Consider the following 18,383-nt stretch of genomic DNA (forward strand, 5'->3'; position numbering starts at 1 on the left):
CCCTGCTACTGCAGCCATGCTGTCCCCACTGTCCCTGTGTCCCCCCTGTCCCCAGTGCATCCTCATGTCAGCCACCACTGCCACACTGTCCCCACACAGCCCTGTCACGCTGTGTCACCACAGCAGCCACCCCATTGTCACCTCAGCCACCACAGCCACACTGTGTGGCACTGCCACCACAGCCACACTGTCCCCACACAGCCCTGTCACACTGTGTCACCACAGCAGCCACCCCATTGTCACCTCAGCCACCACAGCCACACTGTCCCCACACAGCCCTGTCACACTGTGTCACTACAGCAGCCACCCCGTTGTCACCTCAGCCACCACAGTCACCCTGTGTGGCACTGCCACCACAGCCACACTGTCCCCACAGAGCCCTGTCACACTGTGTCACTACAGCAGCCACCTCATTGTCACCTCAGCCACCACAGCCACCGCCGTGTGTGACACTGATCGCCGCAGTGACCCCATCCTGACCTCTGCCACCACAGCCACTCTGTCCTTGTCACAATCCCTGCCACCGTGGTCACCCTGTCCCCAGCACAGCCACTCCATCCTCACATTGGCCACCAGAGCCACCCTGTCCCCATGCAGCCCCCGTGTCCCTCTGCCACCACAGCCACTCTGTCACCACCATGATCACCCTGTCCCCACCATGGCCCCACCACAGCCACCCTGTCCCCTTCCTGACCGTCCTGTCCCCACCACGGCCACCCTGTCCCCACCATGATCACCCTGTCCTCACTATAATCACCCTGTCCCCACCACGGCCACACTGTCCCTTCCTGACTGCCCTGTCCCCACCATGACCACCCTGTCCCCACCACGGCCACCCTGTCCCCTTCCTGACCATCCTGTCCCCACCACAGCCACCCTGTCCCCACCATGATCACCCTGTCCCCACCATGACCACCATGTCCCCACCATGACCACTCTGTCCCCACCATGATCACCCTGTCCCCTTCCTGACCGCCCTGTCCCCACCATGACCACTCTGTCCCCACCATGACAACCCTGTCCCCACCACGGCCACACTGTCCCCTTCCTGACCGTCCTGTCCCCACCACAGCCACTCTGTCCCCACCATGATCACCCTGTCTCCACTATAATCACCCTGTCCCCACCACAGCCACTCTGTCCCCACCAGAGCCACCCTGTCCCCAGCATGATCACTCTGTCCCCACCATGATCACCCTGTCCCCACCACAGCCACCATGTCCCCACCATGACCACCCTGTCCCCACCATGACCACCCTGTCCCCCCCACGGCCACTCTGTCCCCACCATAATCACCCTGTCCCCTTCCTGACTGCCCTGTCCCCACCATGATCACCCTGTCCATGATCACCCTGTCCCCCCCACGGCCGCCCTGTCACGCTGTCCCCGTGCCCCCCCCGTGTCCCCGTGGCGGGGCGGGGCTGCCCCGGGGCGCGGCGCGGGCTCGGTCCCAGCCCCGGCCCTGGCGGATCCCGCCCCGGGGGCGGGCGGTGCCGGGCGGTGCCGGTGACATCAGCCGTGAAAAGGGCGCGGGCGGCGGCATCCGGCACTGCCGCCCCGGGAGCGCGGGACCGGCGCCGCAGGTAGGGAGGGGCTGGCACCGGGCACCGGGCTCCGGGCACCGGGCGCAGGTGGGCACGTGATGGATGGGGACGGCACCGGGAGCGGCGCGGGCAGCGGCAGGGAGATGCGCACCGGGAGAACGAAAGAGGCGGAGATGGGCACCGGCCGCTCGGTGCTCGGGGCGCGCCCGGTGTCCCCCGGGCTGTCCCCGCTGCCCGTCCCGGTAGCGGTTGCGGCCGGACCGCGCCCGCGGAGCCGCCGGGACACGCGGCCGCGCCCGGGAAACGGGACCGGGGTGCGGCTTCCGGCCCCGCCGTGCCGGGAGCCCCGGGGCGCGCCCGTCGGGCTGGCTCCGGTCCCCTCCCCGCCGCCGCCGGTGTCCCCCCGGTGTCCCCTCCCGCTGCTCCCGGGGGGCTCTGGGCACCCCAGGGTGCTCCATCCCTGGGCACGGCCGCTCCCTGCTGTCCCCGGGGTGTGTCGGGGTCCCCAGGGTGGCCCCGTGCGGGTTGGGGTCCCCTCCCTGTTGGCACTGGAGGGTCTTGGGGGGTCCCCAGCGTGGCTCGGTCCCAGCGGGGCTGGGTACAGCGCGTTCCCCGCCAGCGCTAGGAGAGAGCTCGGGGTGCCCAGGCTGTCCCTGGGGACCCCCGGGTGGCTGCCCCATAACCGGGACCCTCTGTGCCCCCACGGTGGCCGGAGGGTCCCCAGCCCGGCCGGCTTGGGCGCAGTTTCTCCCCCCGCGGAGTCCGGAGGTCGCCGGGGCAGCGGGGCTGGGTGCGGGTGTGTCCCCATCCCGCCTGGGCAAGCTCCGGCTGGGTCGGGAAATGATCCCAGTTCCAGCTCCTCTTTGTTTCCCAACGCCTTGGCCCCCGGCCGGCCGCTCCCCACGCCGCTCCCCGCGGGGTCCCCGTGCCCCGAGCCTGGCACCGGAGACCCCCACGGTGCCCCAAAGCTTTGGCTCCGGGGGCACAGCCGGCTGCGCTCGGTTTTCCTTCACCTCCTGGGGCTGCTCCTGGTGATGGGACCCCCGAGCTGGGTGTGTGGCAGGGGTGAGCTCAGCCTGGCACCCCCGATGTGGGCTGGGCAGCAACTGCCACATGTGCCCGGCTGGCACAGGGACACCGGGCACGCAGGGCTGCCTGCACGTGTTCTGGCTTCTCGGTGCCCCCCAAATGCCAGCGGGGCAGGACAGGGCGTGGGGGCAATGAAGGGGTGGGCAGCCTCATGTGCCCACCACGGCACTGGTGGGCAGAGGGCACAGAGAGACCCCGGGGGCTTGGGCAGTATGGGCAGGGCCGCTCCGCTCATGTTCCCCATGGGCATTATCTCCAGCATGGGTGGCACCGCTCCAGCGGCACCTTGGCATGGCACCTGGCCAGGGTGGGGTCCGGCTGTCCCGCCGGGGTGGGGACACCGCCGCCATCAGCCCTGGCCCCACGCTCCTGTGCCAGTCCCGGATCTGGCGCCGGGCCCGAGCAAACGGGCGAGATCTGCAAACAAGCTCCGACCGGCCCCCGCTGCCTGCCAAGCCCGTGCGGGGCCGGGCCGTGGCATGGGGATGCTCAGGGTGGCACAGAGGGTGCTGCCCAACCTGCTGGCCCTTGGGTGGGCACAGAGCCAGCGCCTGCGCCCGGCCAGCCGGGCAGGAAGAGGGCAGAGCCTGGGCAGCGCCTGGCATGGGTGATAAGGCTCCACACCAGGATGGGGGCTCACGGGGTGGGTGAACCACTGACGGGTGCCATCCCCGCAGACCCCCCTGCCCGTCAGCATGGCAAACCGGGGCCCCTCGTACGGGCTGAGCCGGGAGGTGCAGCAGAAGATCGACCGGCAGTACGACCCCGAGCTGGAGCAGGTGCTGGTGCGCTGGATCCTGGCGCAGTGCGGCGGCGACGGCGGCAGCGCGGTGGCACAGCCGGCGCCCGGCAGGGACGGCTTCCAGCAGTGGCTGAAGGATGGCACAGTGAGTAACCCTGGGGACAGCAGGGAGTGACCGTGACACACACCTGAGCCTAACCCTGTCCCTGTCCCTGTCCCTTTCAGGTGCTGTGCCGGCTCATCAACAGCCTCCACCCGCGGGGACAGGCGCCCGTGGCCAAGATCCAGGCGTCGGCCATGGCCTTCAAGCAGATGGAGCAGATCTCGCAGTTCCTGCAGGCGGCCGAGCGCTACGGCATCGCCGCCACCGACATCTTCCAGACCGTGGATCTCTGGGAGGGTGAGTGACCCGGAGGTGGTGGGGATGGGGATGGGGATGGAGATGCAGACAGAGCTGAGCCTGCTGTGGATCCTCCAGGGAAGAACATGGCGTGCGTGCAGAGGACCCTGATGAACCTGGGCAGCCTGGCTGTGGCCAAGGGTGACGGGCTCTTCGTGGGAGACCCCAACTGGTTCCCCAAGTAGGTGCTGGGGGGTGCTGGAGGGGCAGGAGGCCGGGCTGGGGGGCGTCCTTTGGGGGTGCTGACACCCGCTGTGCCCGCAGGAAGTCGCAGGAGAACCGGCGCGTCTTCTCCGAGGACAAGCTGAAGGAGGGGCAGAGCGTCATCGGGCTGCAGATGGGCACCAACCGGGGCGCCTCGCAGGCTGGCATGACGGGCTACGGGATGCCCCGCCAGATCCTCTGAGCCCCTCCGGACACACCCCAGGCCTCTGCGTGCCAGGGGGGCCCCCCCAAAACTGCCTTAACCCCCGCCTTGGACCAGCCGGGTGCCCCCCGGCCCCAGTTTTGTCAGGACCAAAGTAATTTTTTATTATTATTATTTGGCTGGGTGGGTGCTGTGCCCACCCCACCGCCCCGCAGTGCCTTGGGGGCTGCTGGAGGGCCCCCCCCAGCGTGTTGGGGAGCAACCCCTGTGCCCCAATAAACGGATCCACTTCTTTCCAGGCTTGGATGGTCGTGATTTGGGGCTGGGGGAGGGCAGGGGGGGCCTGCTGGGTTACAAGGGGGGGGATCCCGGTTTGGGGGGGCAGAGACCCCATGGCCGCGTGGAGGGGCGGGGCCACGACAAAGGGGGCGGGGTCAGAAGGGACTGGGCGGGGCAAGAGCAAAGGGGGCGGGGCTAAGTTGTCGCTGTATCGCAGCGCCCCCTGCTGGCCGGGAGCGCTCCTTGCATCGCCCCCTGCTGGCCGCGGTTATAACTGCACCAAACATGAAAAACCAGATTTTTTTCCCCTCTGAGCAGATTTCTTTCCCTCTGGTTTTGTGTTGTTTGTTCTGTTTCTTTTCTACTACAGAGCCGCTATTCCCTTTTCTACATTTCCCCCCGTATTTTTGAAGTTCTAATAATTTGGAGCACGGGGTCTTCTTTTCCGTTCCTGCCCTCCTTGGCAGGTATTTGTCTCTCAAAGCAAGACACAGAGGACGGAAAGAATTCCACCCCCATTTCTTGGGGGCAGTTGAGAGGTGGCCCCCAGGAGTCCAAAGGTAGCCAAAGCCATTTTGTTTGGGAGCAATCCTCGGATGTTTGTTATTGATAACGAAGGACTGGGCCAATGAGTGAAACTCACCGGCTGTGGCTTGATCAAAATGACCTAAAACGTTCAGGACACAAAATAAATATGAAAGATGGAAAATTCTTGGGTCTTGCCTCCAGTGCCAGGACAAGGAACGGACAAATTCAGCACAGGAGGAGATAAAACCTGCCCGGGTGAAGGTTTGGCCAAAGGATGAGGCAGAGTTTGGGTGTTGACCTTAAACCAGTAAGATTACAATTAAATGGGTTCTCCTAACTAATTTAATCCCCTAAAATGTGGGGAAAAGAGGCATTTCCCTTAGTTTAAATCACTCAAATGATGGGGAAAGGGGGATTTTCTCAATTTAAACCCTTAATAAGGGAAGGCAACAGGGTTTCCCCCTCACTTTAAACCTTGAGATGAGGGAAATAGGGAGTTACCCGAAATTCAAACCCAAAAAATGCCTTCGCCAAAGGATGTGATGATGACGATGATAGAACCGAAAAAAAATCGAAGTAAAACATCCAAAATAAGCACTGTAATTCAGAATATCAAACAGCAGGTGGCAATGCTACTCCACGGAAAACATAAAGGACAAAAAATTCCAAGAAATTCTGAATGACTCTGAAAAACAGAGTTCACTCCTTAGAATTTTAAAAGTTTAATGATAGGAGAAAAAAAGGACAATAATTCCAGCGCTGGGGTGGTTTTACGGAACTGCAAAAGAGCACTCAAAAAGCTCAAAATAATTTTCCCCATATAGAGTAAAATTGCTGGGATTACATGCCATCGGTGCATGGCCTTACACTGTTTTTTTTAGTTACACAGAAGTCTTTTCACATTTTATTTTCTATATAATATATATTATAGTGTTATTTATAATATATATTATACATTCTATAATGTATATTATACAGTATATATAACGTAATATAATGTAATGTAATAAATATAATATAATGTAATGTAATAAATATAATATAATATAATAAATATAGTATAATATAATATAATATATAGTATATAATATAATACAAAATATATTATAGTATATAATATAATATATTATATTATATATCATAGTATATTATATAATATAATATATATTATGAATTATATTATTATATATAATATATAATATATAATATATAGTATATAATATATAATATATTATATATTATATATTATATATTATATATTATATATTATATATTATATATTATATATTATATATTATATATTATATATTATAAATATTATGCATTCTGTATTATAAATTATACATATATGATGATATATTACACCATATTATTCTCAATTATAACATATAATTATATATTATAATATATATTCCCTTTTATTCCTTACTAAACATTTACAAATTTTAAAGAGTGAGCCATGTTCCTCACGCAGTTTGACCAAAAAACTGAATTTTGGGTACATAAGAGGGGGGAAAATGCTCCCCCAGCATTGGGAGGGGGAATGAAGAGACCCCTGAGGGGAATCGATGCCCCCAGTGCCCCCAGTGTCACAGCACGCTCTCGTAGTCACGGGGGTCCCGCTGTCCCTTCTGGTGTCCCGACAGCTCCGCGTTGGTCACTTGTGGGTCCTGAGGTGGGGCAGGGCGGGGGGGGCAACTCTGGGGGCCCTGAGAGTGACGCCGGTTGTGGGGACCTGGGTGGGGGTGACATTTTTGGGTGTCCCTGTGTCCCCCTGTAGTCACCCCCTGCCCACTCGGTGCTCATGGTGTTGGTGTTGAGCACAGCCCCCTCCTCCACGGGGGTCCTGTGGGGATTAGAGGGGGTCTGGGGGTGTCTGGGGAGGGGGAAAGGGGAGTCCCAGCCCGGGCCCCCCACTCACCTCTCCTGGAGATTCCTCATGGCTGCAAGGGAAAGGGGAGGGGGTGACCGTGGGGACACCGGGATCCCTGAACCTTCCTGGGACCTCAGCAGCCCCAACCACCCACGGGACCCCCAAATCCCCACTGCAGCCCCGACTCCCACTGGACCCCTGACTCCCCCGGACACTCAGAGCACCCCTGAACCCCCAGAACTTCTGCATCTCCACAGTGCCCCCAGCCCCCCTGGTGCCCCCAACCCTCTGAGCCCCCAGAACCCCAATTCTGGCAGGGACGGGCACCCCAAAACTCCCCCAGGACCCCAGAAAGATCCCACAAGAACAATCCCCACACAGAGCGCTCTGCTTTTCAACCCCCGCGTTCTCAGAGGCGCGTCCAAATCCCAGTGGCCAAACCAGCTGCCAACATTCAAATCTGAGCGCCCATTGGTTTGACCACGGCTTCCCAGAAAATTTACACATCCCTCCAGGAGCTCCCCAAACCCCCCAGGAGCTCCACCCCAATGTTCCTCAAAGCCCACCCAGGCAAGGCCTTGGAGCCCAACCAAGACCCTCCAAATTCACCCCAAATCCCTCAGCACGCTCAGCCGAGGTCACTGCAGGCTCAGTGTCCCCCAGCTCAGGGGCCCTGGGTGCTGCCAATCTCTGTCCCCACTCTGGGGGCTCCCCATCACTCCAGGACCCCCAACACCCCCCTCATTGTCACCCACCCCGGCGGTGCCACCAGTGACAGCCCCCGATGACAGCCAGGAGCAGGGGCAGGAACAGGAGGGTCCTGCCGACATTCACAGCCACTGTTGGGGACAGAGGGGGACACACTGGGGTCACTCTGAACCCCGGGGGTCCTGAACCCCCCAGCAACCCCATGTGACCCCACCTGTGTCCCTGTGTCCCTGTGGTGTCACCTCCAGGGCCAGCTCAGGGCTGAATGCCCGGAACACGCGGTGCTCGTCCTGTCCCAGCTGGTTGGTGGCCACGCACTGGTAGGTGCCCGAATGTCCCACATCGATGTCCCTGAGCTCCAGCAGGGGACCCCGGGCCACCTCCTGCCCGTTGTGCAGCCAGGTGAAGGTGACAGGGGCTGAGCCCACCTGCACCGAGCAGCGCAGGGTCACGTTGTCACCTGTGTGCACCTGGTGTGCCAGGGGACCGGGGGTGATGGTGGCATTGGCCACGGGCACTGTGGGGACACAGACAGGACAGAGGGTGATGGTGGCATTGGCCACGGGCACTGCGGGGACACAGCAGGGACAGAGAGTGATGGTGGCATTGGCCACGGGGACACAGACAGGGCTGAGGGCACAGGGAGGGGCTGGCAGCCGATGTGGGGGCATAGGGACAATGGGGATGGGTGTGATGGGGGATGTCAGGGATGGGGTCACACCCAGGAGGGGTGTGGGGACACAGGGCAGAGGTGGGAGGACACAAGGAATGTGTCAAGGGGACACGCAGGTCCCCAGCCAGGGGATTGGGGAGGGATGTGAGGGCTCCCCGTGCCCATTCCTGCACTCACTGGGCACCGTCACCGTGACGCTGAGCCGGGCGCTGCTCTTCCACAGAGTCCAGCTCTCGGACTGCACCTGGCAGCTGTAATTCCCCGAGTGGGAGACCCCCACGGCGGGCACCAGCAGCTGCGGGGACCCCTGCGGGCCCCCCACCACCCGCCCGTCCCGATAGAACAGGTACAGGAGGGGGGCTGGGGGCCGCAGGGGGCTGGGGGTGCTGAGGCAGCTGAGAGTCAGGGGGGACCCCACGGTGAGCTCGGGGGGACCCTCCAGCACCAGCGCTGGCACCGAGAAGAGCTCTGGAAGGAGAGAGGAGGGGATTTGTGAGCCTGAATCCCTGGGGAGGGGCTGTGGGGGTGTCGGGCTGTGGGGGGCTCACCGTGCACTGTCACTGTCACCGGCGCTGACTCCTTCCATTCCCAGTTTTCCACCCGGCCCCTGCAGCTGTAGCGGCCTCTGTGGCTCAGCTGCAGAGGGGACAGGGACAGCTCTGTGCCAGCAGGGAGCCTCCCCAGTTCTGTGCCCTCTCGGTAGAAGGACACCGAGGTGACCTTGCTGTTCTTCCAGCCCCGGCAGCGCAGTGTCACCGTGTCCCCCTCCAGCAGCGCCCGCACCGGCACCTGCAGCACCAGATCATCTGGGGACAGAGGGGACCTGTCACACCTGATGGCACCAGGACCCCCCATTGGAGGGTCCAGCGCACCAGGGGTCCCCAATTCCAGCACTGGGATGTCCCCAGGGCAGGGGACAGGCTCGGGTCACACAGGAGGTGACCCATGGAGCGAAGCCCACCCAGAGCCCTCGGGGTCCCTGCAGGTGCCGGCCTGGGGACACCCAAACCCCCCTCACCGTTTGAGACTGTCACAGGGGGGCTGCGCCCGGTGTCGGGTCTGTAACACCTATAGGTGCCACTCTCGGTGACTGTGAAGCGATCACCTATCTCCTGCCCCCAGCGCTCCCCGTCCTTGTACCAGGCGGTGGCACCGGCGCTCCCCGAGCCCTGGCAGGTCAGTGTCACCCGGTCCCACAGCACTGGTGGTGTCCATGGGGGCTCCACGAGGATCTGGGTGGTCTGGGCACCTGCGGGTGACAGGGGACACCAGCCTGCCAGGGCCACCATGGGGCTGGGGACAGCGGGATGGGACCATGGCATCCCCCGAGGACTCACCAGCGAGGCCGAGGGTCTGGGCTGGAAGGGAGAAGGGACAGCAATCAGTGGGGGTGGCACTGCAGGGACAGTGGCACAGTGGTACAGGGTGTGTGGACTGTCCCTAACTGTCCCCATGGGGTCAGCAGTTCTTGTAAGAAACTGTGTCTGGGTGGTCCCGAAAAGATTTGGCGAGGCCAGGGGGACATGTCTGTGTCACAGCCACTCATGCCCCACATCCGTGTGGCATGAACACTTTGGGAACAGGGACACTGAGGCCACGCTGGGCTGAGGGTGGGGACACTGTGGACACCACGGACACAAGGACAGCACGGACACAGCCCATGCTGGCTGCAGGTCACCCCCACCAGCTCATGATCCCATCCCCATGATCCCATCCCCATGATCCCATCCCCATGGCCACATCCTCACCGTTCTTGTCCCATTATGTCCCTGCATCCCAGATCCCTTGTCCCTATCCCTGGAGCTTCCTGAGCCCAAAGGTGCCAGTCCCCACATTCTTGTCCCCACATTCCTGTCCCCAAAGCCACCCTACATCCCCAGTCCCACCAAGGTCCACTGTGGGTATCATGGACTGGCACTGCTGGCATTGGGGACCTCAGGGGACCCCACAGACCCCTGTGCCCCCTCCCCACTCCCCATGCCCAGGGCACTCACCCCACAGGAGCAACGCCACCTTCCCGGCCATCCCGGTGTCCCCAGCCATGTGCACTGGCTGTCACTCTCTGCCGGGGGTGGCTGTCCCCTCGCTGGTGGCTTTTCGGATAAAGGGGAAGGGAAAGAGGTCACGTCTCGTCCTCACGTGTTGGTGGTGGCCCTCGGTGGGGGCAGGGTGGCCACAAGCACGGGGTCATGGGGATGTGACTGTGGGGACAGGCTGTGGGAAGGGAGGGGACAGTCTGGGGACAAGGCTGGGTGGGACAAGGTGGGACGTGGGGTTCCCAGGAGTGGGGGGCTCAGAGGGTTTGGGGACCCGGGGATGGGTGCCCAGGGGAATGGGGTCCCTGGGAATGGGGGTGCCCAGGGCTGGGGGGACTCAGGGATGGCATTGCCAGGGGAACATGGGCTCCAGGGATTTGGGGACAGGGGATGGGGATGCTGGGGGAATAGGGGTTCCCGTGGGAATGGGGGGTCCTGGGACAATCAAGGTCCTGGGGAAAGGAGGATTTCAGGGGATGGAATGAACAGGAGAGGGTTCCTTGGGAATGGGGTGGTGGGCCATGGAGACCCTGGGGAATGTGAGTGCTGGGATGGGGGTCCCAGGCACGGTGGGACACAAGGAATGGGGGTCCCATTTTTGGGGTTCCAGGGGAATGGGGATGCCAGGTAATGGCAGTGGATGGGTGAGCCCGTGGGTCTGAGCTCCTTCCCTGGGTGTCTCAGATTTTGGGGTGACACAAGGCCCAGCAAAGCCCCCTTGGGGTGCTCATTTCCTGGGCAGGCATCACTTCAGGGTCCTGGGCAGCTTTGCTTCTGTGCCCTCTCCCACCCTTGAATTTTTTGTCTCTTTATTTCTCTTATTTCCTTATTTTCCTCACTTTTGTACCACGTCCCCTCACCCCCTGTTCCTGGCTCAGCAATCCCGGGGAGCACCTGAGCAGGGAACGGGTTGGGGGGCGACAGGAGAGGGTAAAAACGGGGTGTGAGGGGTGCAAGGATGGGTGGGGAGGCTGTGGGGGATGGAGGTGTTGGGCTGTGCTCTCTCAATGCTTTCACTTTCTTTTTCTTGGACAAGAAGGAAGCGGCCATTTGTGCTGAGAGTCAGATGGGAAAGGGAAGGGGTTCTGTCCTGCTGGGGCACATCCAGGGTGTCCTGTCCTGGGAGGATCCTGTCCCAGGGTGTGACACATCCTGGCATGGGGGGACCTTTACCAGGGGGTGTCAGTTCCAGAAATGTCCCTGCACATTCCTGGCCGGGTGCCTGTCCCAGAGGTGGCACATCCTGGGGTCTCCTGTCAATGCCAGGCTGGGGCCCAGCCATGGCCCAGCCCCACTGCACAGGGATGGCCATTGCCCAGCCCTGCTCTGGCCAGCCCCAGGGGGCAGCCAGCACCTGAGGGTCCCCCCGGCCCCCTTGGCTTTGATTCTGGCAGCTTTAGAGCTGCTGCAGAGGTGAGAATTCTGTGGGGTAAAAGGCCTTGCTGTGGCTTGCTCAGCCCTGCAAGAAGCACAAACCCCAAATGTAGGGGGTTGAGTAAATATATGTATTGTAAATATATGAATGGCAGTAAAAGATCTTTGTATTGTATTAGTGACCCTGCCCTGATTCTAGTTATTGTAAATGGGCTGCAGCTGTGATGTCCTTGATTGGGCAGCAGCTGTAGCCCTGGGAGGTAACTGAGATAAAAGGTGGCGGGGTGGTCAGGGAGAGCCTTGGAGAGGAGCCCTGACTGAGAAGCAACAACACCACTGCTGTGAAGATCTGCTGTGAGAAAACCACCCAGAAGGTATGAGACTCTGGAAATATAATTATACAACAATATGAATACAACATCTGGTGACCCCGACGTGATAAAGAACATTGAAAGAAGGTATGGAACCCCTTGACATCATAGAAAATAGGACAGTCGAGAGCTGTGGCAGCCTGAGAGCTGGGACTCTAGAATATAGCATGGCCTTTGAATCAAGGAGCTGTAACAGCAGAGAGCTGTAAGACTATGGCTTTTCAGAGAGCTATAAGACTATGGCCTTTGAGGAAAAGAGCCTGGGAACATCTAGGGATTTGTATGTATTCAAGACAGCTGAGAGCTGTGGCAGCCTGGGAGCTGGGACAGATATGTATACTGTAACTGTGTAATTGGAAAAATTGTTAAAAGAAAAGGGGGAAATGTAGGGGGTTGAGTAAATATATGTATTGTAAATATATGAATGGCAGTAAAAGATCTTTGTATTGTATTAGTGACCCTGCCCTGATTCTAGTTATTGTAAATGGGCTGCAGCTGTGATGTCCTTGATTGGGCAGCAGCTGTAGCCCATGGAGGTAACTGAGATAAAAGGGGGCGGGGTGGTCAGGGAGAGCATTGGAGAGGAGCCCTGACTGAGAAGCAACAACATCACTGCTGTGAAGATCTGCTGTGAGAAAACCACCCAGAAGGTATGAGGCTCTGGAAATATGATATGCAACAATATGACTACAACACCCAAAGGGAGCCCAAGCAGTGGCTCTGTGAGGGTCTTTGATGGTTTCTAGAGCAGGGCTGGCTGGAAATCCCCACTGCAATGGCAGTTGTGGGGATAGCAGTCCAGAAATGCAGCAATTGATCATTTGTTCCTCTTGGTAAGGGACAGAGAGAACCACAAAACTACTGCACAACCCACAATATTCTGCTCAACAATCTCAGCTGGACCCTCCTTCTTGAACAAAACCCGCAGCCTTCTGGAACCTCATGGAAAGAATGTTTGGGTTTGGGATGTGTCCGCCAGATAAGAGGGAAAAGTGTGGAAATACCGAGCAGGGGCTCTGCTGGCAGCCATGGTGGAACTCTGGGGAGTGACCCTGTGTGGATTCCAGGTGTCCCCAAAGCTGCTCCATCCTTGCCCTCCTCACCTGAGGGAAAGCCTGAGGGTTTGCAGGAATTGTGGTGTAAAGCCACCAGAGGGGCTGCTGTGGACCCGAGACCTGCCTGGGGTCAGGCACTGCCTTCCTTCCAATGGGGATCATGGAGAGCAGTCGCGGTGTTGCGCAGGGTGTGTGCCTGGCCCTAGGACACTGCTACGCTGCCAGTGGGCACTGGGATCCAACCTGCTGCCTTGGCGGCTTCTGCCCGCTGCCGGTGGTGGTGCCGGGAGCGATTGGTGCCCGTGAGTTTGCCAAAGGAGCGATTTCCCCTCCTGCCTCCCGTCCGAGGCCGCCATGGCCCCTGAGGGGATGGAGCTGGACCGGGGCGCCCCCTGCTGGCCGGGAGTGCTCCCTGCAGCGCCCCCTGCTGGATGCGGTTAAAACTGCCACAAAAACTAACAGCGCTGAGTGGGAGGGAAAGTTCTGGGTTTGTGTTGTTTGGTCTGTTGTGGTTTATAAATTTCCCAGTAAAGAGCTGGGATTCCTTTTCCTACGTTTCTGCCTAGAAACCCCATCATCTTTGAGATTATAAAGAGTTTTTTATATGGGTCTTCTTTCTATTCCAGGAACATTCCCACTTTCCTTGGCAGACATTTCTCATTTAAAGGAGTTGCCAGTTTCAGGGTTCCAGTGTGGATGGGACAGACACCCCAAATGAAGACACGGTCAGGGACTTGGCCACCTCATGCTCTGCCTTTTAAGCCACTTGGGCCGCCAAGGGCCCTCTCCCCAGATGGCACTTCTGGTCATCCAGCCGCGCAGGAGCTGGCTTGGTCAAAGCGTCACGCTGTCCCCAGTGTGCCATGACTGACAGACTGATGGACAGACAGGGCCGTGTCTCGCCAAAAGCAAGGCCTGGCCCACCCCTGCCACACACAGCTGTTCCAAAATGTCTCCAGACATCAAACTTTTCCTGTCTCTGACACCCCACCCTGTGCCATGTCCTGATCCCAACTGCCCTGGCAATGGGAGAGGCTCCGGAACCCCCACAGGGACTTTGTGTCGTCCTGGTGTTGGGAACACGGCAGAGGAGGGGTTTGGGACACGGGACAACGAAATCCAGAGCCTCCATCAGAGCAAGGAAGATCCAGGGCCCTACCAGGTTCCTCTGGAGGAGGAAATGTGCTGGGGGGATTATTTGGGGTTTGTTCCTTATTGGGAGCTTTCCCTGGAAATCGTTCCTTGTGTGAGCATTTGGACTCTGAACCTTGTTGCTGTTGGTTTTATTCTCTCTCGTTGCTTTTTCAGGAAATTGTTCTTCTCTCAGCCCTTTGGGATCTTTGTGCCTCCACAAGGAGGTTGAGGAGCAATTTTTTAGTGACAGCACGCACACGAGTGGGCGCCCATGCGGGGGGACCCCCAGTGCCCCCCAGTTCCCCCCCAGTGTCACAGCACATTCCAGTAGATGTCACCGGGTTCCTGTGGTCGTCCCTGGGGTCCCCTCAGCTCCGTGTAGGTCACCTGGGGATCCTGGAGGGTGGTGGCACGGGGGGACACTGCGAGAGACAGAGGATGTGGGATCTGGGTGGGGTGACACTCGTGGGTGACGTGTCCCTCTGTGTGTGTCCCCCCCGTACTCACCCCCTGCCCTCTTGGTGACCACGACGTGGCTGTACAGCACTTCCCCTTCCTCTGGGGGGGTCACGGGATCCGGGGTGGCCCTGAGGGAATAAAGGGGATGTGGGGAAGGGGATGGGAGATCTTGGGGGTTGGGGTAAAAGGGGAGAATGAGGTTTGAGCCCCCACTCACCTTTCCTGGTTCTTCCTGGCAGCTGCAGAGGAAAGAAGGGAGGGGTGACTGTGGGGTCCCAAGGGCCCTGAATCCTCTCATGATTCCTGAACCCCCATGGGACCCTCAATTCCCCTCAGGATCCCCAAGAATTTCTGGAGCCCCCAGAACTCAATGCCCCTGACCAACTCAGCCTCAAGGACCCAAAGCCCAACAGGGACAGAGACCCCCCCAAACGCCCCCAGGGCCCCTGAAAGAATCCCCAACATCCCTGCAGGACCCTCCAACGCCTCCCCAAACCCTACAGGACCACCAGACAGGGTGACAATTCTGGGGCTGTGGGTGCTGCACTATAGCTCCCCAACATTGTGGGTCTCGACAGCTCCCTGGGACCCCCGTCCCCCCATTGTCACCCACCCGCACGGTGCCACCACTGCCAGGCCACGATGACACCCACGAGCAGGAGCAGGAACAAAAGGGCCCCACCGACCCCTGCGGCCACTGCAAGAAACAGAGGGGACACATCAGGGTCACCCATCAACCCAGGGGTGCCGCACCCCACAGTGACCCTGAGTGACCCCACCTGTGACCCAGGGTGATCCAGGTGTCACCTCCAGGGCCAGCTCTGGGCTGTGTGCCCGGAACACGCGGTGCCCGTCCTGTCCCAGCTGGTTGGTGGCCACGCACTGGTAGGTGCCCGAATGTCCCACAGCGATGTCCCCAAACTCCAGCAGGGGACCCCGGGCCACCTCCTGCCCGTTGTGCAGCCAGGTGAAGGTGACAGGGGCTGAGCCCACCTGCACCGAGCAGCGCAGGGTCACGTTGTCACCTGTGTGCACCTGCTGTGCCAGGGGACCGGGGGTGATGGTGGCATTGGCCACGGGCACTGTGGGGACACAGGACAGAGGGTGATGGTGGCATTGGCCACGGGCACTGCGGGGACACAGGACAGAGGGTGATGGTGGCATTGGCCACGGGGACACAGACAGGGCTGAGGGCACAGGGAGGGGCTGGCAGCCGGTGTGGGGGCATAGGGACAATGGGGATGGGTTTGATGGGGGATATCAGGGATGGGGTCACACCAAGGAGGGGTGAGGGGACACAGGGCAGAGGTGGGAGGACACAAGGAATGTGTCAAGGGGACACGCATGTCCCCAGGCAGGGCACCCAGGGGTTCTGTGAGGGTTCCCCGTGCCCATCCCCGCACTCACTGCGCACCGTGACGCTGAGCCGGGCGCTTCTCTTCCACACGGCCCCAAACTGGGACTGCACCTCACAGCTGTAATTCCCCGAGTGGGAGACCCCCACGGCGGGCAGCAGCAGCTGCGGGGACCCCTGCGGGCCCCCCACCACCCACCCGTCCCGATAGAACACGTGCAGGAGGGGGGCTGGGGGCCGCAGGGGGCTGGGGGTGCTGAGGCAGCTGAGATTCAGGGGGGACCCCACGGTGAGCTCGGGGGGACCCTCCAGCACCAGCGCTGGCACTGTGGAGAGCTCTGGAAGGAGAGAGGAGGGGATTTGTGAGCCTGAGTCCCTGGGGAGGGGTTGTGGGGGTGTTGGGATGTGGGGGGCTCACCGTGCACTGTCACTGTCACCGGCGCTGACTCCTTCCATTCCCAGTGTTCCACCCGGCCCCTGCAGCTGTAGCGGCCGCTGTGGCTCGGTTGCAGAGGGGACAGGGACAGCTCTGTGCCATCAGGGAGCCCCCTCACTTTTGTCCCCTCTCGGTAGAAGGACACCGAGGTGACCTTCTTGTTCAGCCATCCCCGGCAGCGCAGTGTCACCGTGTCCCCCTCCAGCAGCACCCGCACCGGCACCTGCAGCACCAGATCATCTGGGGACAGAGGGGACCTGTCACACCCGATGGCACCAGGACCCCCCATTGGAGGGTCCAGCGCACCAGGGGTCCCCAGTTCCAGCACTGGGATGCTCTGGGATGTCCCCAGAGCAGGGGACAGGCTCTGGTCACACAGGAGGTGACCCATGGAGCGGAGCCCACCCAGAGCCCTCGGGGTCCCTGCAGGTGCCAGCCTGGAGACACCCAAACCCCGCTCACCATTTGAGACTGTCACAGGGGGGCTGAGCCCGGTGTCGGGTCTGTCACACTCATAGGTGCCACTCTTGGTGACATTGAGACGTTCACGTCCCTCCTGCCCCCAGCGCTGCCCGTCCTTGTACCAGATGGTGGCACCGGCGCTCCCTGAGCCCTGGCAGGTCAGTGTCACCCAGTCCCACAGTGCTGGTGGTGTCCATGGGGGCTCCACGAGGATCTGGGTGGTCTGGGCACCTGCGGGTGACAGGGGACACCAGCCTGCCAGGGCCACCATGGGGCTGGGGACAGCGGGATGGGACCATGACATCACCTGAGGACTCACCAGCAAGGCCGAGGGTCTGGGCTGGAAGGGAGAAGGGACAGGGCTCAGTGGGGGTGGCACTGTGGGGCTCGGGCACACAGGGGGTGTTGGGCAGCTCGATGTCCCCAAGCTGTCCCCGTGGGGACAGCACTTCTTGTAAGAAAGTGTGTCTGGGTGGTCCCCTAAAGATTTGGCGAGGCCAGGGGGACATGTCTGCGTCACAGCCACCCGTGCACCACATCCATGTGGCACAGACACCTTGGGAACAGGGACACAGAGGCCACCCTGGGCTGAGGGTGGGGACACTGTGGACACCACGGACACAGCCCATGCTGGCCCAGGTCACCCCCACCAGCTCATGATCCCATCCCCATGATCCCCATGGCCACATCCTCACCGTTCTTGTCCCATTCTGTCCCTGCATCCCACATCCCTTGTCCCCATCCCCGGAGCTGCCTGAGCCCAAAGGTGCCACTCCCCACATTCCTGTCCCCTGTTCCTGTCCCCAAAGCCATCCTGAATCGCCAGTCTCACCAAGGTCCGCTATGGGTACAATCGAGTGGCTCTGCTGGCATTGGGGACCTCAGGGGACCCCACAGCCCCCCTGTGCCCCCTCCCCACCCCCCGTGCCCGGGGCACTCACCCCACAGGAGCAACGCCACCTTCCCGGCCATCCCGGTGTCCCCAGCCATGTGCACTGGCTGTCACTCGCTGCCGGGGGTGGCTGTCCCCTCGCTGGTGGCTTTTCGGACAAAGAGGAAGGAAGAGATGTCACGTCTCATCCTCAAGTGTTGGTGGTGGCCCTTGGTGGGGGCAGGGTGGCCACAAGCACGGGGTCATGGGGATGTGACCGTGGGGACAGGCTGTGGGAAGGGAGGGGACATCTGGGGACAAGGCTGGGGGGGACAAGGTGGGACATGTGGCTCCCAGGAGTGGGGGGCTCAGAGGGTTTGGGGGACCCGGGGATGGGTGCCCAGGGGAATGGGGGGTCCCTGGGAATGGGGGTGCCCAGGGCTGGGGGGACTCAGGGATGGCATTGCCAGGGGAACGTGGGCTCCAGGGATTTGGGGTCAGGGGATGGGGATGCTGGGGGAATGGGGGTTCCCGTGGGAATGGGGGTTTCCGTGGGAATGGGGGGTCCTGGGACAATCAAAGTTCTGGGGAAAGGAAGATTTCAGGGCATGGAATGGACAGGAGAGGG

At 60.5% G+C, this 18,383-nt stretch overlaps 1 protein-coding gene across 1 annotated transcript; it reads left to right on the plus strand.

The window, feature by feature from the left end:
- Positions 1-1,522: 1,522 nt before the first annotated feature.
- Positions 1,523-4,440, plus strand: TAGLN2 (transgelin 2). The gene is made up of 5 exons (XM_063176260.1): positions 1,523-1,583; positions 3,311-3,520; positions 3,601-3,775; positions 3,854-3,956; positions 4,040-4,440. Exons 2-5 carry the CDS (start codon positions 3,329-3,331, stop codon positions 4,179-4,181), a joined length of 612 nt encoding a protein of 203 aa, XP_063032330.1. The 5' UTR covers positions 1,523-1,583; positions 3,311-3,328; the 3' UTR covers positions 4,182-4,440.
- The last annotated feature ends 13,943 nt before the right edge of the window (positions 4,441-18,383 follow it).

This window comes from Melospiza melodia, chromosome 25, assembly GCF_035770615.1.
Source record: "Melospiza melodia melodia isolate bMelMel2 chromosome 25, bMelMel2.pri, whole genome shotgun sequence".
Taxonomy (NCBI): Eukaryota; Metazoa; Chordata; class Aves; order Passeriformes; family Passerellidae; genus Melospiza; species Melospiza melodia.

Coding starts and splice junctions, on each gene's coding strand:
- TAGLN2 (XM_063176260.1), top strand. CDS start 3,329: ATGGCAAACCGGGGCCCCTCGTACGGGCTGAGCCGGGAGGTGCAGCAG. Junction 3,776..3,853: donor GACCGTGGATCTCTGGGAGG/GTGAGTGACCCG, acceptor TGGATCCTCCAG/GGAAGAACATGGCGTGCGTG. Junction 3,957..4,039: donor GACCCCAACTGGTTCCCCAA/GTAGGTGCTGGG, acceptor CTGTGCCCGCAG/GAAGTCGCAGGAGAACCGGC.